Source organism: Mesoplodon bidens (genome assembly GCF_964165515.1).
Source record: "Mesoplodon bidens genome assembly, chromosome: 8".
Taxonomy (NCBI): domain Eukaryota; kingdom Metazoa; phylum Chordata; class Mammalia; order Artiodactyla; family Ziphiidae; genus Mesoplodon; species Mesoplodon bidens.
Window position 1 is genome coordinate 36,023,284 of NC_138165.1, and position 26,686 is coordinate 36,049,969.

General features: G+C 35.2%; 1 protein-coding gene across 2 annotated transcripts; it reads right to left on the minus strand.

Moving 5' to 3' along the window:
• Window positions 1–5,342: 5,342 nt before the first annotated feature.
• GCA (grancalcin) lies at window positions 5,343–26,686 on the minus strand. Of its 2 annotated transcripts, none has more exons than XM_081243074.1 (8): window positions 26,513–26,686; window positions 22,237–22,395; window positions 16,977–17,046; window positions 13,113–13,156; window positions 12,677–12,824; window positions 9,089–9,202; window positions 8,692–8,750; window positions 5,343–8,042 (listed from the first exon to the last, which is right to left on the minus strand). In XM_081243074.1, the coding sequence occupies exons 1-8, from the start codon at window positions 26,537–26,539 to the stop codon at window positions 8,016–8,018; spliced, it is 648 nt and encodes a 215-aa protein (XP_081099200.1). In that variant the 5' UTR covers window positions 26,540–26,686; the 3' UTR covers window positions 5,343–8,015. The 2 variants fall into 2 exon arrangements, with proteins under 2 accessions (XP_081099200.1, XP_081099199.1); XM_081243073.1 differs by lacking the exon at window positions 5,343–8,042 and adding an exon at window positions 8,237–8,316.

The following is a 26,686-nucleotide window of genomic DNA, read 5'->3' on the forward strand; positions in this document are numbered from 1 at the left end:
CAACTAAACAGCTGTTATCGAGACTAAAGTTTTCGATTCAGAAAAACTCAAGTGTAGCTATTGGTGTCTCTCTCCTAATTGTATTTTGCACTATTAGGTTTATAGCTTTAAAGTAGTACTATTCACTATAATAATTGTGAGACTATGAATCTCGTTACAAACATATCTACCCTGAAGTGATGTTAAATGCCAAGTGTGCAAAGATGATCTGTTGAATTCAGTATGACTAGAATGTATTCCGTGAAGACTGGCTCATTAAGGAAGCTTCTTTACATCCATGATAGTTCCCAAATGGATATTTAAAAATAATTTTCAAAGTACAATTTTGGAAGAAAATAGTGTTTTTTCAGAAAATAGAATTTCACAGTTGTAATGGCTCTTTTCAGGCATCTAGGCCCACTCCCTCATGGCACAGACATTACATTACACAGACGTAGCCTGCCCAAGCTCTAGTGTGCAAGGGTAGCAACGGCAAGAGACTCAGTGCGGTAAGCCTGAATTCAGATCCTACCTCCTCTACTCAGTCAAGACAGACCCTCAGTGAGCCCCAGTATCCAATACTATAAAAATGAGACATCTTAAATATCTTGAAGGGGTGTTGAGGAGTCTCTGAAATATATTTGTGGAGCTGCTTTGTAAACCACAAGGCACCATAAAACTATAAGATCATCGTGTGACTTATGCATCATCACAAAGGTGGTGGTCTTGTGGTACCAGTGCAGTAGCACCACTTACGTCTTCTAAAAACCTTTCAGTGCTTTCCCCTGCCTGACACTGCCTGCATTTAACCTTTATGACAAAAATCTATAAGGTATTTCTTACACAGCTCTCAAAGATGCATCTGATCAGAGTAGGAGAATGCCAGCATTAGGGAAGCTTCCTCTGCCATAGCACCCCAATATTAATCAAATATTACCTTTGTCCAAGATCCATAAAATTACATTTACATTGCAATTGTTTTCTAGGTATGCAATAGCTTCCCCTTCTCCCTCTCACTTAAGTGTTTTCATTTAAAGGTGTTTTTTCTTGTGGTTCTCGTTAACTTACTATGCAGTGATGTCAACCTTTTAAAAACTAAATGGATTGTGTTTTTAAATGCTTTATAAAGCATTAGGTATTGTGATTAATCAGTGCCCAAGCTTAGAATAATTCATTACATGCTCTTGTGGTACAAATACACTTTAAGAATATGCAATACACAAAAGAAAACTCACAGGAAGACATGAATTATTAATAACTATTAATAATTGACAGCATAAAAGAAATTATTACAAGGCTTATATAAACTATTAAATGGGGGTTGAGAGAGATGACTAACATTTATTTAAAACTGACACATTATTACTATGAATAGAATAACACATCTCGAGAAATGCAATGTTAAGAACACAGAACCATAAAATTGACCAATTGCATTGTTCTTCCAATCATAATCCAACTTTAAGTGAGAATACCAAGAATTACTACAGAAATGCTCCCAATAAAATTTTTGAGAAGTGGCAGTATTAACATGATTATTCTTGAAAAGCTAGTATCAAAACCCAGATGAATTCCTGAATTGCAGTCATGACATCTGTGACTTACATTAGTTTATTTATATTTTGAGAGACACAAAATAATTTAGCACAGCCATGGTTTTAAAGCACTGTATGTTTTACCTATGTTCTTTGTACGTCCACTGTCTGTATATTAATGGTGTTTTTAGGTTGAAAATAATCAAATAATCACAACTGTTAACATGTAAACTGTATTTTTTAATACTGACAATATAGTTTGAGAATTTGAGAAAATTCCACACAATTCCATCATTCTTATGTTATTTAGGTGTAAAATTCAAAGATCAGTAATCTTATAATTAACTCCTCCACAGAGTCTCATCAAAATGGCCCTATAATTACAATAGCACTGAAATAATATGGTACTCTTTTTTCCAAATATTAAGGAAAAAGGATAAAAATATTGGGGAATTCCTAGTGTTTAATCTCCTAGGCACCTGCCAATTTTAATTAAAGGCATATTACCTATTTTTAGCTGAAATTTGTTTTCTATAATTTTGTTAGGAATATGTATACCAGAATGTTTGCCAGTTTAAAAAATAATACATTTCAGGGCCTCCCTGGTGGCGCAGTGGTTGAGAGTCTGCCTGCCGATGCAGGGGATACGGGTTCGTGCCCCGGTCTGGGAGGATCCCATATGCCGCGGAGCGGCTGGGCCCGTGAGCCATGGCCGCTGGGCCTGCGCATCCGGAGCCTGTGCTCCGCAACGGGAGAGGCCACAAGAGTGAGAGGCCCGCATACCGCAAAAAGAAAAAAAAAAAAAAAAAAAAAAAAAAAAAAAATAATACATTTCAAACAGTAATGTGTGTAATTACTTGAAAACGTCAGTCATCTGATATAAAGAAGCTCGCTCACATTGGTTAAGTAGTAGTACTTTGGAATGCTTTAAACATAATGAAACAATCTACCAAAACACGTATATTTCCTAGTCTTTATACACATAACATAGCATGAAATCATGATGCTTTTGAAATACTCTGTGCAGAAATATTTATTTTTTAGCAAATATTTTCTTCAGAGATTGGTATGTGATATTGACAGTGTAATCTACTTGCACTAGTTTTGCAATAACCTTCCACAAATAACTGTAAATAAGAAAACTGTAAATTTCATGTAAAAATGGTTGCAAATTTTTGGTAGCTAAAAGTGTACAAGTTGTATTGAAAATATAGTATATATACATAATTTAAGAATGAAGCATATAATTTCTGATCTATTTATACATGAAAATTCAAGAATTTGTAAAAGAAATTATTTTGGGGAAAAAGAAAGTAAATCTCATTAGCTACTTAGGATACTTTTATTAGAGAAGCCAACTCTTTCCAACATTTTGCTAGGTACAGTGATAGATACAGGCATGGTGGTGCTGATGTATTTCATAAAATCACATAATTGTAACAGTGCTACAGTTTTACTGAGTTCCACTGAGGCGCTAGTAAGCTGGACTGAGTGGTAAAAAGCATTAAATCTCAAATTAAAGAAACATAAAAACAATGCACTTTTTGCCTCTTGAGAACACAACAGTAACTTACTAAAACATTTATTGTTTGATTATTTAAATTTTCTGATGGCTAATCAGGCTTTAACTTACATGTGAGACAAATTTTTTCATAATGTATGCTTGATACATATTTTTCATCTAGAATGAAAATATTGGGATATTATTTTCATTTGCCTAAGTTTCATACATTCTTAATTCTTCCCCTGGAATAATTTATCTATTATTTTTTAAAACATCAAACTATCTTCAAAGAAAACTTTTAAATAAAATTGGTTAATCATAATATGGCATGTTCTAAGCTCAGGGCTGTTTAGTCTGTTTAAGGTTGAGAATACCTACCATTCACTTTTAACGTTTAAAAAACCAAGAGAACATTCCCTACTTGATAAATAAAAAATGAAATCAGAGTAGCAGAAAGCACTGCATTGATATCTACAAGTGAAGCTGATTAGAAAATAAGAATCAAAGTATGAAAAAGCAAAATATTAAAAAACTTGGTCTCTTGCCTTAAATTGAGGGTAATGCATTTAGATAGCTTTGGGCAATTAAATATGTATCCACAAGTTCAATTAATCCGAAAATCATTTTTAAATGGCCTATAATTTTCAAAAGAATATGGATCTTTAATTAGTATGTTTTTAGAACATCCATACTAGCAATGTTCAGGTTATCCTTTGCAATTTCAGTAATCATAACAAGATAAAACGTGATTAAATACAGTCAACTAAAATGCAAATGACTATATGTGTATATCTGTAAAGTACATATTCATATTTTTACGCTTATGGGAAAAGGTTGCACCCACACACACACACACACACACACACAGTATCAGAAGGGGTACTAATTCCTGGCATACTTGTCTCTGAATATAGCTATTAAATGACCTAGACCAATTCTTCTCACTCCTTGTAAGATTTCCGAATTGCCACCATCTCTGATGTTGCAGAAGGGGCACACCTAAAAACGTAAGTAGCACATAGGCAAGGAGCCTACTCATTCCCTAACTTTGTGGCACATCATAGTAGCGTAGAAGTGCCACCAAGGTCTACTTACTATATATTCAGATATAGAAGCACATCTGAGTTTTGAATGCTCAAAATGTAATACACAAAGCTGCATATTACCAAGCTACATGGGTAAAAGGAATGTTAATATAAGGCTCTTTTCTTTACTATATGTTTTTTCAAATAAGTAAAAAAAGACATGGCTTCCCAGCATTCAAATAATGAGCTCATAGTGAGACAGAGAAATTTTTCATAACTTTCCCAGTTTTCTGGCAAGTAGTTTTGTGCTAAGAATTCTAAGTTACAGGACAATTTGAATTCAATATGGACATATGTGATGTTATGATCTTATTCTAGACTACAAATTATCTGAACAGTAGTCATTTAAAATCCTGCCTGCATTCATCACTATAATAACAGAAGTTCTAAATATTTATTTTTTCTTTGTATCATCTAATATTATTATGAAGTCAAGATAGATAACTTAGCATTGTACATTTATTTCAAAATGCTTAATTTGCTATGAAAATGATTTAAGACCAACAAAAATGTGATCTTTTAATACAAGTTTCAAAGTAATCAAACACCCACGGTTGCATTTTAAAGTTTAAAAGAAAAATATGCTAACCTGAAAAATGCATTGAATTTTACTCACTAGATTTAATTTACCAGATTTTGACAAATTTATTCCTATTAATTTCCCAGAAAACTGCTACAAAGAAAACATATCATTTATGAGTCTGTCAAATATAAAAGGACAAAGAAAAGCACATTTCTGACAAATAGTATTTCTTTTGTCATTTAGTAATGCCATAACAGGTGAACTTGATTTGTATATTTTATTTAAAGAAATAATCACAAATTAATTTTTTTATGTTCTTAATTACAGATTTTAACTACATTGATAAATTTTACCATCTTCCAGGGTAAATGCCTTTTCTGGAAATAGACATATCACTTGACATTTTTTTATTACTTTTTGTTTCTGAATTCATGCTTGATAGATCAAATGAGCGCAGTCCTTGAAATAACATTTAAAGTGGACCAAATTAAGATTCCAATAGTATTAATCTCCCCTTGATGTAATTTAAAATGTGTAAACTGCCACTCGAAATAGTAGTGTAATACCTGACATTTAATCATTTGGCAGTCTTTTAGGCATAGGTGAATTGCTGCACTGTTATTTGAACTGAAGCATCTCATAATATATATGTAACAGATTTTGTATGATGCAAAACTTTACAGCAAACTATTTGAATATTAAAAAAATTCTCAAAATGACATGGAAACATGTTTATTGGATAAATAAAAGCACTTAGACATTAAGAGTGTACATTATTCAATAATTTACATCATCATAAGAAAACTGGGGCATGAGTTAACCAGTACAAACTACCAAACTATATTCATATTCCAGTCATACTCCCTGTAAAACTATTTAATTTTTACCTTAGTAATGGATGTCTGTTTACATTAATTATTTTAAAGCATCAAAAATGTGAATTGCATTTCAGTAAAAAAATCCTAGTAATATATTCTCTAAGGCTAATGTTTATGTAATTATCTATCTAATGTAAAATGCAAAAGAACTGTCTGACAACTGGGTTGGATTGGCATGGAACATTAGTTTTGCTAAGAGGCAGGGTTCTGTAGTTAAAAAAAAAAAGTTCGGAAAAAACTGGGTCAAATAAAATTAAATGAGATTTTCTGTACCTTAGGCCTTATTAAGCTCCCTGAGGAAGGTGAGACTTTCCCAAATACATTTGGTCATGGAAACTCCTTCACAGACCTCCAATGACCAAAAGTCATAGGAACACCTTTGGAAAAGGATGACTTAGAGAATTGTGTGAAGAAGTTCTAACACAAAGTGTCATTTGGCAAAACTTATGAGCCATGTCAAGCCATTTTTAAAGTTTTACCTCAACTATGAGCATCCAAATAAGGAAAATTATAATTGACCTGAGGACAGTAACAACCACCTGTATAAATCGGATGTTAAGATTCCATGCTACTGAGTCACAGTATCACCCTTATTCAACATGAATGATATACAGTGTGTTTACATTAGCCTTTTCCTACAACACTTCTAATTAGAATTCTATATCATTTATGACTCAGTTAACATGCTCTCACATTATCAAATATATGTTCATGAAAAAAAATTAACAGCTAGAGGACAAAATTACATGGATTATTTATTCACATATTTTTATAAAGCTGACCAAATGAATTTGACAGCTAATTATATAAAATTATCAACATGAATATACATTACTTCCTTTCTAGGATTTTTCTAAAGTGAAAGTTTATAAAAGGTTTTTTTCAAGATACTACCATTCATCCATTTTTAATGAAAAATTTTTTAATGAAAAATTATATATTAATTTGGTCATGAGCCATATTAAAATTATGCCATTTGCACCTTTAAGCTGGAAGATATTCAGTTAAAGTGTAAGAAAAAAATGTGGTTTATTAAAACTTCATTAAGAAAGACTTCGGGGCTTCCCTGGTGGCGCAGTGGTTGGGAGTCTGCCTGCTAATGCAGGGGACACGGGTTCGAGCCCTGGTCTGGGAGGATCCCACGTGCCGCGGAGCGGCTGGGCCCGTAAGCCACAACTACTGAGCCTGCGCGTCTGGAGCCTGTGCTCCGCAACAAGAGAGGCCGCGATAGTGAGAGGCCCGCGCACCGCGATGAAGAGTGGCCCCCGCTTGCCACACCTAGAGAAAGCCCTCGCACAGAAACGAAGACCCAACACAGCAAAACTAAATTAATTAATTAATTAAACTCCTACCCCCAACATCTTAAAAAAAAAAAGAAAGACTTCGGGGTGTTTGCTCAGAAAGGGACTGGATTAACTGCAGCAGCTTATACCAGAAATCTTAAATGCTAAGGACCTGGTGACTCCACTTTGCAATTTTTGTAGTAACAGCACTCAGAAATGCTTCCATGATGCCTACCATGCTTAGGACCCACATTACACTTAGTGGTAAAGACCTACTGGTTTACTAATGCCAAAATCACTGGCTAATGTTGTCAAGAAAGTCAAACTTATAATTTCTGAACATTTAAACAAAGTGGTAGATTACTGGAGTTTTTTAAACTTTCTAAAACAGTTAACAGCATTATGTATAAACAATTTAGTTTAAAAGGACAAATTTAAATATTGACATTTCATTAAAAATACGTCATTTCCAGAAAACCTAGATTTAGAAAAAGATGCCATTTTAGGTTACCTATAAAGTGCAGAGAAAAAAGTTATGTTTATTAAGAATTTTTTTCCACAGAAGACAATAAAACACATTGAAGAAAAATATATACTGCAAAAAATTTAAAAAGGAAAAACAATGCCTCCTGTAGTTTTATATAGTTTAATTTATAGTTTAATTTATGGCTCACCTAAGGTGATTTAAGATAAAATTTTAGCAACTACGATTTTCTTCTTCAGAAGCAAAGACTCATGAGTTTCTGTTCTCTGATTATGTGATGAAAGAACAAACCCTATTACAAAGATGGCGCAAAATCTAGGCTTCCCCTTCTGGCTCACACTCAAATAGCAACAACTACAAACAAAATTTCCAAGTATAATTTGTAACCTTCAGGTAAGTATTAATTAGTTTTATCTAGGCTTTCATCATTTGGCTTCTTATATAATCTATTTTGTAAGTAAGAAAGAAAATTAAAACTAAGAGGTATTTATATCACTTAATCATATACCAATATTTATTATGCAGATATCTCTAAAGTTATAAATTTATATAAATATTACAAATACAAAAACATCTCTTTTACTGCTTTGCATGGTGAGCTAAAGTAAAAACACATAGAAAGAGAAGAGATTTAACAGACAGGAACATGGAAAAGCCCCAAAAGCTTTAATTCAAAGTAGTTCAGTTCATTTCTTCCAAGCAGAGAAATTCACAGTATTTCTTCAGCCTTCAAATTCTAGACTTTCAAATTGCCATAGTACCCTGCAAAAACTAATACATAAGCAAAATCACCAGCTGGTAACAACAAAATGGTTTTGGTTTTGATTAATTATATTCCACAGAAGCATTTTCACAAGAGGAGAAATTTTGAGCTTCTAAGGCTTGTAACTCAAACCAGTATTATACTAGTAGGGTAAGGTTGACCTTATTAACTCCTACATAACAAAAATAAAACAAAACCTTGAAACACTAAAGAACATGTGAAATATAACCTCTCCTTCAGTTAAAAACAAAACAAACTTGGAATCAGGTTAATAGCAACCATCTGAAATGAGAAATGAACAGTTCCATTACCTATCATAGATGAAAATTTCCTATCTCTCTTAGAAGAAAGACCATCACAAGTAAATTACTCTTTATAAAAGCAATGGTAGTTTTGCCCTTAAAAATGATTTGGAACATAAACTGCCAAAAGTCTGTCATAAAATTTTAAAGTATTTTTATGTTTACTATAAAGTCAAATTGGTATTTCTACCACGATTAAATCTTACATTTGTGTTAAGCTGAAAAACATAAAGAATATGGTCTCTAAAATATATTATTTCCAGTGCTGAAACCAGAGATCACTTAAATTTTTTGACAACTGTAAACATACACAGAACACAGTATAAATATCAAAAGTGTAATACAGGATACTTACATCATGATATATGAAACGCACAACCCCTTGTTGCAAGTGGTCTCTTCTCCTAAAGAAATCTTTAAACAAAAAAATTACTTTTTCTGTTATAATTTAAAATCTATAGTTTTAAATACTTGGTGTCCCCAGGTACTAAAAAATGAATAATTTTAGACTCAAGTAAATCTTAAGTGATTTTATGTCCCAGGCAACTGAGATATGGAGAAAACTTTCCAAAACTGAGCTATAACAATTTTTCACTATTTATATTCCTAAATTTTTAAAGCCTTAAAGCTCTGATTAGATTTAATAGTGAATAAAGGGAGAAAATACATAATACCATCAACTTGCTGAAGAAAGTGAGGGACACCATTCAAGAAAAAAGCTACATGATACTGTACTCATAAATGGTCCATACCTGTTAATGCTCGAAGCTTAACACAGCAAGCAACATAATCATCAAAGAAAATTCTGCCATTCTTGCTATAACGTTTAACGATAGCAGTTAATGTTTGAGGACTCAACCTATAACCTAGAAAAAGGGATTGCTAGATTAAAACTTCCAAAACTAAACATCAAAAGAACACAACAAACAATGCATTCTTGTTAATAAAGTCATAAAACAAATTAACATTCAAAATTCATTACATAAAAATATTCATTAGAAACAAAACACATTCCAATTGAAATTGATCAAAGGTTTCATTACTAATAGTGAAGTGGTACATAATTCTCACAATTCTAGCTTTGTAAAAAAGTGGTAGCTAGGAAAAAGAAAATAATTATCTTTTTGTGTTTTTAAAATATATTTTGATTTTGAAATAAGGTCTAGTGTATGTCACAGGTTTTTTTTAATGCATCAATATTTCAACCCTGTAATTTTATAGTTCTTTAAAGAATATCAGAACTCTGGGTGTTTCTGGGAGGACTGGAGGTAGCTGTCCAGTTTTCCCAGCACCACTTATTAAAGAGGCTCTCTTTTCTCCGTTGTATGTTCTTGCCTCTTTTGTCATAAATTAGGTGACCATATGTGTTTGGGTTTATCTCTGGGCTTTCTATCCTGTACCATTGAACTATATTTCTGTTTTTGTGCCAGTACCATACTGTCTTGATTACTGTAGCTTTGTAGTATAGTTTAAAGTCAGGGGGCCTGATTCCTCCAGCCCCGTTTTTCTTTGTCAAGATTGCTTTGGCTATTCAGGGCCTTTTGTATTTCCATAAAAATTGTAACATTTTTTGTTCTAATTCTGTGAAGAATGCCATTGGTAATTTGATAGGGATTGCATTGAATCTGTAGATTGCTTTGGAATGGCAATCATCAAAAAATCTACAAACAATAAACGCTGGAGAGGGTGTGGTGAAAAGGGAACCCTCTTACACTGTTGGTGGTAATGTAAATTGATACAGCCACTATGGAGAACAGTATGGAGATTCGTTAAAAAACTAAAAATAGAACTGCTATATGACCCAGCAATCCCACTACTATACCCTGAGTAAACCATAACTCAAAGGACACATGTAGCCCAATATGCACTGCAGCACTATTTACAATAGTCAGGACATGTAAACAACCTAAACGTCCAACGACAGATGACTGGATACAGAAAATGTGGTACATATATACAATGGGATATTACTCAACCATAAAAAGGAATGATACCCCAGCGTTCACTGCAGCACTATTTACGATAGCCATGTCATGTAAGCAGCCTAAATGTCCATCAACAGATGAATGGATACAGAAAATGTGGTATATATATACAATGGAACATTACTCAGCCATAAAAGGGAATGAAATTGAGGGCTTCCCTGATGGTGCAGTGGTTAAGAATCTGCCTGCCAGTGCAGGGGACACAGGTTCGAGCCCAGGTCCAGGAAGATCTCACGTGTCACGGAGCAACTAAGCCCATGCGCCACAACTACTGAGCCTGCGCTCTAGAGCCCACGAGCCACAACTACTGAAGCCCATGTGCCTAGAGCCCGTGCTCCACAACAAGAGAAGCCACCACAATGAGAAGCTCACGCACCGCAATGAAGAGCACCCCCACTCGCTGCAACTAGAGAAAGCCCGCGCAGAGCAACAAAGACCCAACACAGCCATAAATTAAATTAATTAATTAATTAATTAATTAAATCTACTAAAAAAAGAAAATCAAAGCAAAGGTTATTAGTGATCTTTGCTATCATTCAAACCTATATTTCCCATTGACTATATTGCTTACAAGTGTCTTTTATAGTCAAAGAAAATTTGAGAATCAACATGGTTACTCAGAGGGGGAAGAAATAGGAAAATGTTATTCCATTTTGTCCTATAACCCTTATTCTGTTTCTTCACAGATTTTTATCTTAACCACAGTCTTCTTACTATTTCCTTGGTTCTTTACTGTCTAGCCCAGTGGACTCCAAAAGTTTTTGAATGTGTACTTCTATGAGTAAGAAGTTTTGGATCACTCACTCCCATTATATGTGTATTCATTTAGTTTTAAATTCTATACATGAATTACTATTTGATTATTTACATTTTAAAGTATATATAAAACTAAAATTTAAAAAGAATGGAGTAAAAGTAATTAAAAATATAAATTAATATATTCCACTTGTGGAACCCCTACAGATGGTCTTATGTATTTAATGAGATGTGTACACTTTACTGTGAAGAATGCTGGCCTAGAATTATTGTCTTTATATATTAATGAATTAGTAGATTTAGACAAGACATTAATCCAGTCAAAGGGAAAAATAATAAAAACAAATGCAACAGAAGATAATTCTATGCATAGCTATAATGAAATACAATCCAGGAAACTTGCTAAAAGTAAATGAAAGGAAAGGTATAAATTACCAGAAGTCATATATGCAAACTAGTGTAATTATATGCAAATAAGCCCTGAGCTTTCTATTAGAGAATTATGATCTGGATGTGGGACTGATAAAATTCGTAAGATTTTCCATAGCATTCTCAGCAAAAATAATTTGAATATCTTAAAATACATCTGAAGACCTTAAATTTGAAAAATACAGAATACCTCTTTGTTACACTCAACTGCCTATGTGAACTCTTCAGTGGTTTTCTTTTTTGCAATTGGTTATATTAATTTTCCAACACTGTGCTGAATTAAGAACCAAGTTTAATTCATTAGGAATTAAGACTCTATAACTGACCTATACATGTTTATATGGCCAGGACTGTCCCTAAAATGACCACCTATTAAAACATCTATTGATACAACGAAACTAATCATGGCTTTGACTTTAAATTGGAATTTGAGATAATTTGCACTTGGTTCAGATTTCTGAAAGTTAAAACCTTTCAAAAAGTTAGTTCTGTTACAAAAGAATTTTGTTTAAAAATGAGTGTAAATAAAATCACAAAAGTAAATATAATTAAGAAAACTACTTAAAATTGCATTAACTGTAAACAAGTTAAACACCATTTATATTATCACTTTTTGAAAGAAAATAGACTGAGAACCTTAGCTAATCAGAGATATGCTAAAAATAAATTTACAGTCTTTTAAGATAGTCTAAAATGTAGACTTCCCATTTTGAGGTTTTTCGGTGTCTGCTGTGTGTTCTACACTACATAAAAAAAAGAAGAAAAACAAAAAAAAAACAGTTTTTACTGCTAGAAAGCTAGACTATGTATGGAGACCTGTAATTGAGATAAGCCTTTGCTGTCAAATTAGAGATCTTACCAAGTTACAAAAGAATACAATATAAATGGTAAGTGAGTACAAACAATTAGAATAAATTTAAGTATACTCAACATAGGAAATTCAGAAATTGTTTTATCAACCAGAGTGTATGAAAGATCATCTTTGGAAAACTCAGAAATAAAATGGTTTTGTTAAAGGTCTTTAATCAGAATGTATCTATAACCTTGAAATCAAATTGGACAACAGCTGGTGAAATAATATACCCTTTTATTACTTAGCAAATTTAAACAATTAATATTCATCTGAACAAAGATGACCTGGATCGATTCTAAAGAATTTAATATTCTTACCCATAGCAGCAATGGCTTGATTCAATTCATGATGCTCTACTGTACCACTTCCGTCTTTATCAACAGTTACGAAATTTTGCTTCCAGGCATTAATAGCTGCCCAAAGTTCTTTGAATTCATTAAATCCCATTTTTCCTGTGTTATCTCTCTGATAGTTTTATTAACAAAAATAAGTTTTGATACCAAAGAATCTACCCAGACCCAAAACTCCAAATAATTGACTAAAAAATTGTTAAGTTCACTTCTGCAAGAGTTAGCCAAATTTAGCATATAAATAGATTTCTGTGTAAAAATGGAAAAGAATGGACTTCAAACAGGAATTCAAACAGGATGTTACAAAGTATTGTTAAACTCTCTAGTTTACTATGATCATTTATATCTAACAATTGCCTTAATATTCTATATTCCAATATTTTCTATTTTTAGTCAAGGATACATCCAACATGGCAATCATAATTCTGCAGGTTTCCAAACTGAAGGCTATAAAACATATTTATTATTTGAATTAAATTCTGCCCGATTTTATTTATATAAAATTACAACAATTTCTGCTTTCAAAACAAAACATTTACAAATTGCCAAACATACACAATCACCCAATGAACAAACTTTGAATGTTAGGCATGCATAGTAAAAAACAAAAAAAAAAGAAAAAAAAGAAAAAAAAGAGAGACTAAAATAAAAATTACTACCTTCATACTACTCACATCTAGTAAGGGGATTTGGGTAATTAAATAAGCAATTATAAAATACTGAAAATTAAACAAGTGAAAAGGAGGGCTTCAGTCTTCCTAACACAAATGCCAAGTCAGGTTTAAGTAGAAGTCGTCATACACTGAGATCACAAAACTTGAAAGTGTTAGAGATTTGGTTAAAGCTTGGGATATATGGGAAGGAGAGGCATGTAATGACTTCAGAAAGCCAGATGAGGACCAGGTCACGAAAGTCTTGAATGCTACCCTAAAGTTTTAGACCAATGGAAGTTACTAAAGGATTTTAAGGAACAGAGGGGCAATTCTAAAATTTCCATTTCAGAAACAGTTGTTGACAAAGAACATACTAGAGAGTAAAGTAAGATGGATCTGGATGTAGGTAAATCATCTGGTAGTTTACTGCAATCAACCAAGTAAGAAAAAGATGAGCTTCAGAACTGAAAGCAACTGTTTTTTCTCAGGGGAGGGGAAAAGAAAGGAAGAAGAAATAAAGATAACAAGATAGTTTGCTATCTTAAAATCAGGGGTTATTAGAAATATTAAGACTTTCATATTTAAAGAACTATAAATGAGGACTCACTAGGCAGAATTTAATTTTTCTAAACCTTATCACAATTACATTCAACTAGCATGCTGATTTATCTCAAGACTAATTACACATAGTCCTGATAAAGGAGATATGTCAGTACAGTCAAGTTTACAAAGTTCTTACTAGTAGCTTGTTAAAATAAATGAATGAATAAAAATGCTTAAAATTATTTTACTTTATGCTATTTGATAAAATATTTTGAATTTTTTCTAAAGAAAAAAACTATTTCAGCTAAATTTTAGACCCATTAAAGAAAATTATAAAACAATCCAAAAGTTAAGAGCTTTCTTTAAATGTTTCATATGGTGTCAATGTTAGAATAGGTGGTTACAGTATTTTCAGACTGACAATTCAACTGACAGTGAATAGCATTTACTATAAGCCAGGTAGTGTGTTTTGTGATTTCACATAAACATGCCAAACCTATCCTAGCCCCAGTTTTACACATAAAGCAACTGTGGCCCAGAAAGATAAAGTTTCCCACGTTCACTAGCTAACAGGTGGAAGAGTCAGGATTGGAGCCCAGTGCTCCTTCATACAAAAACTACTCAGGCAAGGAGGGGGAGAAATCTCTCGAATGGCATTCCATCATTTTGTCAAGTAAATGACATCTGTTTTGCCTTAAAGTTAACATGGCACACATTCATTAAGTGGGAGAATCTGAATAGATGATAATAAATGACAAAAATTGAGTCATCAAATAAGCAGACCTTCAATCAATCTCAAAATAGGACCAAGTATATGTAAGATTAAATATCTCTGACAAAGAATGGAGGGAGAGAATTTTTAGGAAAGTTGACAGATTTTCCCTCTCTCCCCACACCCCATTAGAATGGACAGAACTAAACTGAATCTCTAGAAGTTGTAATCCTTTAGAGAAAAAGAGAATGAGAGAGGAAACAAAGGAATAAAATTTTGCAAGTTGGAAAAGTAGGTGGACCTAAGTTGACAACCTAGATCTGAGAAAGTGGCTTCCTGAACTTGAAATAAGACAACCTGAGAAGCAGCCTGGTTATCCTGGAGGAGACTCCAAACGTTTAAGAACTGGCAGTACTTCTGAAAATGGGTGTGAATGTAGAGACAAAAACCGAAGGGCTGATTGAATGTCTATCTAAGGAGCCTTTAGAGCCCCAAATCCCCTCCTTGCTTCAGCTACATGGATGGCTACCCTGTCTACTCCCACGCCAGTAGACATCTGGGGTTTTATTCTCTGGAGAGGACTGTGCACTGCAGAAAACCAGGCACAGCTGAGGACAGGGCTATCTACTAAAACAAGGAAATTCAATGACAATTTACAAAAGACAGAACCCTGATGAGTCCTCCCTCCTCCGCTCCAGACAGAAGATCAACTGGACAACCAGCCCCAAAGGAAATCCCAAAAGATCCTGATACCCAGTGTTGGAGGACACACTGCCCAGCCAAATCACTGGACTCTGAAGTCTACAGTCAACACCCAGCCTGGCTCTCAGGGCTTCTGACTGGCATTTTAGTTAAATATGAGCAAGCTAGGATCATCAGACACCTGAGAAAAGCACCTAACATGAAAGACAGCCAAACAAACAACCTGGAAAAAAATACTGGAGGAAGTAGGTTATGTAGGAAGAAAAAAACCTAAAAAAAAATACATTAACAATCTCAGAGAGATAAGGAAAGACATCGCATTCATGTAAAAAGAACAAAGGCTCTTGGATTTAAAAAAAACGATAGGAGAAATGAAAGACTCAATGGAAGGTTTCGAAAATAAAGTTGAGTGCTCCCTTCAGCAGCACATATACTAAAATTGGAACAATACAGAAAGTAGCATGGCCCTTGCACAAGGATGACACGCAAGTTTGTTCTGTGAAGCGTCCCATAGTTAAAAAAGAAAAAGAAGTTGAGGAAATTTCCCCAAAAGTAGAGGAAAATAAGAGGTAGGAGAGAAAAGGTAAGAAAAGTGACCCAGTCCTAAGATGCATTCCAGAAAGAGAAAATGGAGAAAACAGCGCTGAACTAAAGCAAATGAGTTTCCAGATTAGGAGTGCCCACTGCATTCCCCACACAACCAGGCACAGCACTGTGACATTTCAGACTAGGGACAAAGAGATCTCACAAGCCTCCACACAGTAATAGCAAATGACATACAGGCAGGAAACAAAAAGATAAAGCACCAATGGAAGCTGGAAACAATGGAGCAATACCTTTAAAATTCTAAGTCAAAATGATTTGTAATCTGGAGTTCTATACCTGGCCAATCACTTAATTCTGAGCATAGAATGAAAGCATTTTCAGAGAAAGTCTCAAAAAATTTACCTCCCATGCACTTTTATTAAGAAGCTAATTCAACATATTTTATCGAATTTAAAATGACAACCAGGGATGGAATGAAGGGGAGATCCAACTCAAGAGAGAGAAGAAAGGGCTCCAGGAGTGCAAGCATGACAGCTGTGCACAGAAAACGAAGCACAACAGAAAGCTCCTGGATGAGGATTAATTTCAGAAAAAGCAAAAAGTTACATTAAAAGGAAAATTAATCATATATTATTACAAGACTCAGGAAGAGCATTTATTTAGACAGTAACAATAAGGCAAATACTGATTAGTGAGCTAATGAAAATTACTTAACAGCAGATGGATGAGGGAGCTCCTGTGTGGAGTACAGGGACACAGGTGAGAGGGTTACACCCTGATCACCCACCGCAGGACATAATAATTGATGATCATTAAAACTGAAAATCAATAGTGATAAAGGCATGCTATTTTGAGATATGGAGGCAAATTTCAAAAGAATTAGCTGAAGAACTTTAAAGAGATTTTCTCTGCGAGTGGTTAACATCAGGGAGGGAGGAATGCATGCTGAACAGTATTTTCATAACAAGCTTTGCAGAATTATTTGGCTCTTTGAACTATGTGCATGTATATCTGTGCTAAAAATTTTTTTTAATATTTTAAGTATGGAAACAAAAAAGTTAGAAAATGAATTTCCTAGTCCAATTTTAACAGAGGAAAAAAAAGATCTCACGAGAAAAAGTTCCACTAATTCCAGACTGTGTTAAACATTTCTGAAGTTCTTCAGCATCCACTTCACCATCCTGTTACAAAATAATTATAACCTGATTAATAAAATCAGCTGTATAAAAGCATACTAAAATGTTAACTAACTGTTCTAGGCTGATCAATAAATATGCAATCTTCAAAACACTACTCTATTATCAACTACAAAATTATAGAGATAATTATTGATGGCAAAGGCACATTAGAGAACATCACAAAACATGAATACTTTTTTCACAATAAAATTTTATTCTATTAAATTATTCAGGCATTTCAAATGTTATATTTTCTACTTCTGAAAAATAGCATGATCACTCTGTCCTATAATAGTGCAAAGTAATACCTTGTGAGAATCATTATACCTCTACTTCAAATAGTTAGAAAAATGCCTAAAATGCTAAAATGCGTTCAGAGAAGTCTCAAACACTTTCCTTTCATGCCCATTTTGAGGGGAGATTATTTCTAAAGGATACTGAATCTTTAACTGGGAAGAGAAAATATCTTTTTCCTCCACAGCATTAAACTCAGCAAAATTTTAGAGTCCCCTCTGATTTTTTGTCCAAATATTCTTGTTTGACCTTCTTATGGGAAAAAAAAAATTTTTATCACAAACAAGTAACCACAATGGAAGTGAAACAGGTTGAATACTCTCATTATGTTTCAGTACCTCATCCTATTTTCTACAGAAATAAAGAGTAATTTACTTGGAAGCATCACATACACTGTCACAAATTCAAAACAACAGCTCTGAGAAAGGATTAAGGAGGCAAATTTAAAACACGTAATTTGTAAGAACCCAAAAAAACCCCAAAACTTTTACAAACTACTTCTAAGAAGTATTGTAAACACTTCTAAGGAGTATTATAAACATTATCAGGCAAGTGAGAGACTAACCTTTAAATATAAGGAAGTTTAAGAAAACTCAGTAGTCACAGTAATGTTTTAATGCAATATTAAAAAAAAATTAACACAAAAATTCTGTGAATAAATATCCAGTTTTTAAACAAAGGATCTGACCCTGTGCTTGCATCATTCACTTCATTTGTCTCTTGATATTGACCCTGTTTAGGTCTATCAAGCCTGTTAGATTTACCTGACAGTTTTACAGTTTTAAGATATTAAGGTATGTACTGGTTTATTTATTGTATTTTAGTCTGCTTGTTTCTGGAAAATAAACCCAAGTATTTATTAGAACAACTTAACTCAAGGCAAAGGATTTTATATTTCAGTAAAATCTGATTCTGGACACAATCTATGTGGGGAAAATCACAAAACCACTAGGTACAGAAGGGTGACATGGGGAGAGGAAGGGAAACATGGAAGGAGACAAAAGGTGAGGGGGGGTGGTGAGGAGAATAAACAAAAACTTCACTCACTGTAAGTTTAAGGAACCAATATTCCAAAGTATGTGGAAAAATCTAATGTTCAGAAAGACAGTCCACAAGAATGAAACATTTCAGAACAAATTCATACAGGATGAAAGAATTTTATAGAGCAATCATTAAAACAAGTATGCTAAGAAAATGCAGATATCTTCCATTTAGAAAGAATAAGAAATTCATCCATTTAACATATATCTATTGAACAACCTAACATGTTCAAGAACCATTAAATGGACCAAGTACCAAGCCGTGTCCAAAACAAATTCCTCGCCTTCATAGAGGTTACATTTTAGTGGTGGGAGAGAGGCGGTAAAGCAGAAATTACATCTGATGGTAGTAAGTGCTGAGGGAAAAAATACAGCAGAGTAAAGGTGCTAAGAAGGAGTGTTGTGGAGTACGGCGAGGAGGCCAATGGTATTTTACATAGATGGTAAAGCAGAGCCTCATATGTAAGGCGAATTTTGAGAAAGATTTGAAGAAAGTGAAGGAGTGAGCTGTGCAGACATCTGAGGGAAGAGTGCTCTAGGACCGAGTTGTCCAAAACAGAAGCCACTAGCCCTACATTCCGCCGAGCACTGAAATGTGCCTAGTCTGAACAGAGATGTTCTGTTAGTGTAAAATACACACCAGATTTCCAAGACTTAGTAACCACGACATAGAGTAAAATATCTTATTAATAAGTTTTACATGATTACATGTTGAAATGTTAATCTTTTTTGATACACTGGGTTAGATAAAGTATTCTATTAAAATTAATTTCACCTATTTCTTTTTACTCCTTAAAATGCACTACTTGGAGGCTTGAGAACTACACATGTGGCTTGCATTTGTGGCTCACACTCTATTTAATTTGGACAGTGCAGTTCTAGGCAAAGAGAACAAGTATAAGGGTCAGAGGATGTTCTTGGTGTTGCTATCATCTTCACTCACTCACCTTGAGCACGCTTCTCCCTGTTATCATTTCCCACAGGTCTATCTCCCTGACTAGACAGAGATCGTCTAGGTCAGTATCTGAGTTTCATTTACCTTTCATCCCCAGACCCTAGCCCAGTATCTAGTACAAAGCAAGTTAGCTGTTTGGTAGAATGAAGATAATTCCTTTCGTTCTTCACTAAACTGTAGTCATTTCTGACAGTTTGTAGCCATATTCATTTACTATTTCAAAAGGTTGAAACTATTACAATTTCTCATTCAAGTATGGATTAAATTTAAAAATCTAAAACCTAATTAACAAATGAAATTCTATTTTACATGCGTTTTTATAGAATTTTGGAGTTTTTCTAATAACCTGAATAGCTTTGCTAAAAGTTATTTATCACTATCAGAAAGCATTATCCTGGTACCCTACTTCATATTCGTATTTCATACTCGTATTTCATACACTACTTCATACTCGTATTTCATACATTTTATAAAAACATGTTATCTTAATTAACTAACAAGCAGTGTCTTCCTAAATTATAAGGAGAAAATCCAAGTGATCATTTTGGATCTCTTTACAGGCAGTTTGAGCGGAGGATTGTGATCAACTATCTAAACCCTCAACTAAACTACCTATCATTAGTGGTAGAAAACTGCATTTTCTAATTAAACATTGAGCTTTAGATAGATAGTTAACAAAAATTCAATTGCCCTTGGTTAGGTTAACTGATAGGCAGCAAGATTTTGAAATGATATTCAAGTTCAAGTCCTATTTGTTAGGTTAATCAATCTTAATCTCTACTTACTCATCTATAATAAAAGAGCACATCCACCTTGCCTACCTCACAGAGCTGCTGTGTGGAAAAATGCAAGCAGGGAGCACATTAAAGTTAAAGTTGTTGGTATTATCAAGATACTTCTGTGTGTATACGTGTGTGTGCCTGTGTGTATTTATGAGGGTACTAACCAGAATTTCCCTGAATCAATTGATGACTGAATCATTAGTGTTAGGAAAACGTCCTCCTATAAAAAGGGACACTGCAGAAACTTTTTTTTTTTTTCCCGGTATGCGGGCCTCTCACTGTTGTGGCCTCTCCCGTTGCGGAGTACAGGCTCCGGACGCGCAGGCTCAGCGGCCATGGCTCACGGGCCCAGCCGCTCCGTGGCATGTGGGATCTTCCCGGACCGGGGCACGAACCCGTGTCCCCTGCATCGGCAGGCGGACTCTCAACCACTGCGCCACCAGGGAAGCCCTGCAGAAACTTTTAATTGGACATTTCTCATAGAGTATCTTTAATTATGAGGCCTATCAAAAAAGAATATAGCTGCAGAGGTGAGTTTGGTAACTAGGTTCTAGGATCATAATGTATAAATCTGATACTACACTTGAACCCTTAAAGCCAGACAAAATTCATCATATAAGTGAACTGTCTAAATATTTGGACTAGAAATTGAAAATGAGATAGTTTATGCATCCATTCAATGACTAATATAATCCTAGTGCCTCCTGGGTAAGAGACAATATGACAAGGGCCACGGCCTTATGGAATTTAATTATTCAAAAGCACAAGACTGAAAAATTTAAGGAAAGTATCAAATAGTACAATCATAGCAAATCATTGTTGACAACTGTTACAATAAAATAGTTCTTAAGTCAAAAAAAGTCTCTAAATATATATGTCTGGTTCTTACGTTTTAAGTTGTAATTTTATAAAATGGATTCATTATATAGTCAGCTATAGATAACATACTTATTCCCAGTATTATACTATCAATACTTAAGAGTTCCTTGCAGATAAGAGTGGCATAATGCAACAGTTAGGATTGCATTTAGCTGCAAAACAATTAGAAAATGTTATAAAAGGGGCTTAAACAAATCAATGTTTATTGTTTTTATACAAGAAGTCTGGGGCTATGCAGAACAAGACTGTGGCAACTTAATGAGGCCATCAATCTCTTTCCATGTTTCCACATTCCCCATCCATAGGCCTTTATCTCAAGCTTGTTGCCTCAAGATCACAAGATGGCTGCAGCACCTCCATACTGCAAGTCCCCTTTCCAGGCAGGTAGGATGAAGGCGGAGAAAGGGCCAACACTAGTTCCAGGAAAGCTTTCCTCATTTGGAAAAGGAAAGCATCCCAAAGAAATTACACCTACATCTCAATGGCCAGTCTTATAGCACATGGTTACCTTTATAGAAAGGTGTCTGAGATGGTATTAGGGCTTTCCAACCGCTACCACACGTGAAAAGGGAAAAGGAGGTTTTGAATGAAATTTGGGTAGCCAAAACAAAGTGTCTGCCACATGTAATAATTCTGTGCATATCCTCTATTTCTAGGAAGGCATATGGGACCTAGTGAACATTTAAGTGATTGAATAATGAATGGAAAATGTTATCAAACTTCTATGAAATTCTATGCACTCAATAAATAATTCTTGACCACTATAAAAGAAAAGAGACATGGACTGTGACTGAGACCCAAGTATAAATCTCTGTCTCTGCTCATTAGTCTGGTATTTGTCCCTTCATTCTGCCTTGTTTCCTTTAGCTTTTCCTGATTTGCTTTACCATCAAGCCTCTCCCAGAAACATCCACAATTTACAAGTCTCCTTTGTGATACTCTGCCCCAGCTTCCTCAAGGAGATTTACATACAGGTCTCTTTTTCCCAGATCCTATCTGGCTCAGTCTCCACGCACCACCCTGGTTACTCCTAATGTGTCAGACATCAAACTAACAGACTTTTTAATGAGATAATTATGACTACCCTCATCTCTGATCGCAAGAAGAAAATTAGTCTAGGTAAGTTTAAAATGCAAGTTTTATATACATTTAAAATGACACACTAAATAAAAGAGTTGACATTTGTTTTAAGTTGCAATCATTTTTTAAAACTGATATTTGTGCTATGTATTTAGGATTTTACCTGGTCAGCAACAGCAGTGAAGTATGTCCACATGGGGTCTCCCGCTGAGGAATAACTGTCCGGATAAGCTGGGCTTGGAGGGTATCCACCAGGGAGCACAGCTGGCCCTGTTCCTGGCACTGGCTGTCCCATTTGCATCTGATTGCTAAAATTTCCAAGCTACAAGAGTGAAAAAGGAGACGCTTATTAATACAAATATTACCCATTATCCACTGAAGTTGGTTTAAAAGAAAATACTTATGAGAAGTTCACTGAAAAGCAAAAATCGAGTTACTGAAAGCTCCCAAATTATCACAAAAGCTGTTAGCTACAAACTGCGAGATGCCCTGCATTACTTAATTCAGCTCATTAACAAATGTTATCCAACATGTTTTAAAGTGTTAAAGAAAAAATAAGTCTCTAGCCTCTAAGAATGAGGCACACTTTAAAAAAGTAAAAAATACAAGAAGCAAAAAGGAAAAAATACAAGAAAATTTCACCTAGAGTAAAACTAAGAAGTGGTATACCTAAAGACACATACATAGAATACATGGTAAATACAAAACAACAAAACTGTGAATGAATCATGAGAAGATGCATAGGGCTGAAACACCCCCTCCACTAGAAAATATTTATTTTTTAAAAAGCAAGATATCAATGAACAGAACAATAAAGTGATAACTCCAACAATAGTCCTCTTCAAAACTGATAAGAATAACAACAACGAGAATACCAACAATAAGAGTACTCAGCTAATATTTATTGAGAGCTTTTTATATTGCAGGTACCGTTCTAACTACTTTCCATCTACCATGTGATTTGATTTCCCAACAACTCAGTGAGATGTGAAAGTACTATCCTTTTTTCAGTTGAGGATGTGTAACTTCAAGAGGTTTCCTGAATTAGTTAAGGTCAAATGGCTAGTAAGAAGTAGACCATGATTCAAATATGAAGCTGACCCCAGAGACTACATACTGTTTGTTTCCTGCTATGGCTCTGGTTACTGTCTCCTTTTCACTTTGGAACTTGGTATACATTTTTTTATATCTTAGAGAGATATTTTACTCACTGTTTTTAATGAGTCTGGAGGAGGAAGAAGTATCAAGATTGTTCATTATTCCACTTGGAACAAAAATCTTGATCTGCATCTTTGAAGAATAAGCAGAGATTGATGGGCAAAAAGAGAAAAGAATTCTAAGAGGGGGAAAAAGGCAAAAGGTAGGAGCCTTTAAGTGGCAGTTTGAAAAGCTGCAGCATGGGATATGGTAAAGACAAAAGGTATGCAGGAAGTATGGGAGCTCCAGGAAATGTGTCCAAGGATCAAAAACTAGATTATGAAGCAATGAAGTATAAGAAAGGGAACAATAAACATTAAAACAATATAATGAATTTGAAAAAAAAAGTGATTGTTTAAAAGTTATTCTTTGAAAAGAGACAGACTGTCAAAGGACAGGCCAGTTTCTGGAATGAAAAAGAGAAGTGTATATAACCACAAAGAGAATTCAAATTAAAAAATACATATTAACAAATGCTTATGAACACCTCTTTACCAATACATTTGAAAATGTAGGGGCTTCCCTCGTGGCGCAGTGGTTAAGAATCCACCTGCCAATGCAGGGGCCATGGGTTCGAGCCCTGGTCCGGGAAGATCCCACATGCCGCAGAGCAACTAAGCCCATGTGTCACAACTACTGAGCCTGCGCATCTACAGCCCACGAGCCACAAATACTGAAGCCCGCGTGCCTAGAGTCCATGCTCCAAAACAAGAGAAGCCACCGCAGTGAGAAGCCCGCACACCGCAACGAAGAGTAGCCCCGGCTCTCCCCAACTAGAGAAAGCCCGTGCGCAGCAATGAAGACCCAACACAGCCAAAAATAAAATAAATAAATAAAATAAAGTTAAAAAAAAATGTAAGTGAAATGGGCCTTCTAAAAGTATCTAAATTTTATAAATTACAAATATTGACTCAAGAAAAAAAAACTTCCTATTTCTAATAAGGGTAAGTAGGATAAGGTCAATCTTCACTAAAAAAAATTTTTTTTTCATAAAATATTATTTTTTAACATTAAAGGAAAAAGGTAAAATTTCCTCACTTATATGGGGAAACTTCCAGGCCAATACTGGGGGACAAGTCTAGACCCAGAGGTAAAAGGATTAGCAAAATTCCCAAAGCAGCTTTTGCTCTGAGGCAAAAAACAAACACCTAGACTTTGGTTCCAAGGCCTCCAAGGACGTGGAGGGCAATCAAGGCCTGGAGCATATCCAAGAAATTAAGGCTTACTGGAGACCCTCATACCTTAAGCTTCACAGAAGGAAAACTGAAAAAACATTTTTCTAAGAAGAGAGGCCAAACTAAATATAAGCCTATTAGCGAAAAGCTCATGTTGAGGTGGTGCCAGGAGACTGGCTATAGACCCTCTACTGTGGCATCTCCATGTGTGCCTGGAGGGTTCAGCACACGTGTTTTTTAATCAAAGTCAGGCAAGCAGTATTATATGAAGAACCTGGCTTTAGGAATAACCTTCTATCTACGTTTCCTTGCTGTCTCGCAATATCAACTTCTCCAAAATCCAAAACTGTCAGAGCCTGATGGTGGCCAGATTAAAGATGGTTGCAAATTCTTTGCAACATTTCCCCTGCAAAGGCAAAGACTTTCTCTAATCCCTTGAATCTGGGCTGGGCCTGTTTCAGCTTTATCTGGTAGAAACTGCACCACATGCATTCCAGGCTTAAGACTTTAAGAGGACAGGCAGCTTTAGTTTCTCTCTTAGAACATGGCCAGCATGAAGAAGCTCAAGACCCATGTGGAAGGGCCCACATGGAGGGAAACTCAGACCCCTAGCCTACAAAGTAAACCCTGAAAAGTAGTTTATAATAAATTCATATTTCAAGTTGTCTTCCCAATAGTTTCAAATGAATCAAAACTGATCATTAGGTCATCAATGTCATCACCTGGTAATGCGACTGAAGAAAACCTTGGACTTAAAAGTGTCAACAATGTCATTTTCATGTAGTTTTGCACATTTCTGAATCTTTAGTATTATCTTTGATCCCTAGTTTCGTCCCAGAAATTTTCAACTACTTGTCCATTTTGTGAGGGTTACTTTGGTTAAACTAGATCATATAATCTGTAACCCTGGAGAATTCTGCACATATAAACTGTGTAATAAGTCACAACAAGCTGCACAGAACTCCACTTCATACCTCAGGATACCAGCTGTACCTTATGTCAGTGTTCTTCAAACATTTGCTTCCCTATCCCTAAAGCAATGTTGAAAAGTTATATACCTTTCCCCACAGTTTATGTTGACATATGACGTTCTTAAGTTTAAATAGTTGTAAAGAATGCAATGCCTAATATACTGTAAATCTTGACATTCACAAATGATGTCTTACATCACTCTTTGGAAAGTATCCGTTGCTATCTACATACTATAATGATCTGATACTTGCTCCCACCCATTTTTTTTTTTTTTAAGAGAAATGAAAAGGCCCTTCTGGAACATTTAGAAATTTTACCGTTTTCCTTTTATTCTTGGAACTTATTTTTTATTCTATTTCTTCCTCATCTGTATAAGCTTTCTATGCTTAAAATGTATCATTATGCTTGAAAATACTGATCACACTATAACACTTACCTAAAATAAAAATATGTATGTAAATTGAAATTTTAAATTTTGTTTTATTTCCTGTTACCATAACGGATACTACAGTCACAACTACCAACTCCCAAAAGTGATGCAGGATAAACAGTTACGTAAGAAAGTATAATTTTCTCCACCTCCCCACTCCCCCATCCCCGCCCAGAAAGTCTAGAAGAACACTGTCCTTGGTAGAATAGTAAACATTAGAAGACATTTAGCATACCTTAATTTATTCATAAGCAACACAGAGAACAGAAAAGAAGTGGTCAAAAAATTCAGGAAAAGGATGTCTAGCAAAACTGGGGAGGAGGGGGTTAGGAGGATTGGACGGAGGGCGGACCACAAAAGATTACCGGAACAAGAAAAAGGAGGCTTTGTTCCTCCATTCCAAGGAAGAAATTTCTAAAAACACTCCACACCCTTGGCTCCACAAGGACTCGTCTAAGGGTTCCTCAGGGACCAGAACACCTGCGGCTCCCCGCTCGGCCCCAGCCCCGGCTTCCTGCACGGCGCGAAGTCCCGGCGCCGCCGAGTACCAGAGGCGGGCGAAGTTAGCAGGGACCGACCGAAGGCGGATCCGGCACGTTGGCACCGCCCGCCGGAGCGCCACACCCCGCGGAGGCAGAGGCCGCGCCGAAGCGGCCAGGACTCACCCCTCCTCCGTATCCCGGGTAGGCCATGACAATCTTGCGAACGTCAACTGTCACCCTTCGAGTCAGCGTCCGCCAGGCTGGGAGAAAAGCGGAGGTACAGCTGCAGGCGCAGGTGAGGTTGACAGACTCTCCGGCGGCGCCGTTCACTTCCTCGAGACCAACCACTCCCGGAGT

Bases quoted from the DNA above. Each gene is read 5' to 3' on its own strand.
- GCA (XM_081243073.1), bottom strand. From the start codon at position 26,539: ATGGCCTACCCGGGATACGGAGGAGGG. The intron at 13,157-16,976 runs GTGAGATCTTTT...TATGTTTTATAG, and splicing joins AATTAGTGGAACTTTTTCTC to CCTTCAGTTTGGAAACCTGC. The intron at 12,825-13,112 runs GTATCCTTGACT...TAAAACTATCAG, and splicing joins TTATGATTGCCATGTTGGAT to AGAGATAACACAGGAAAAAT.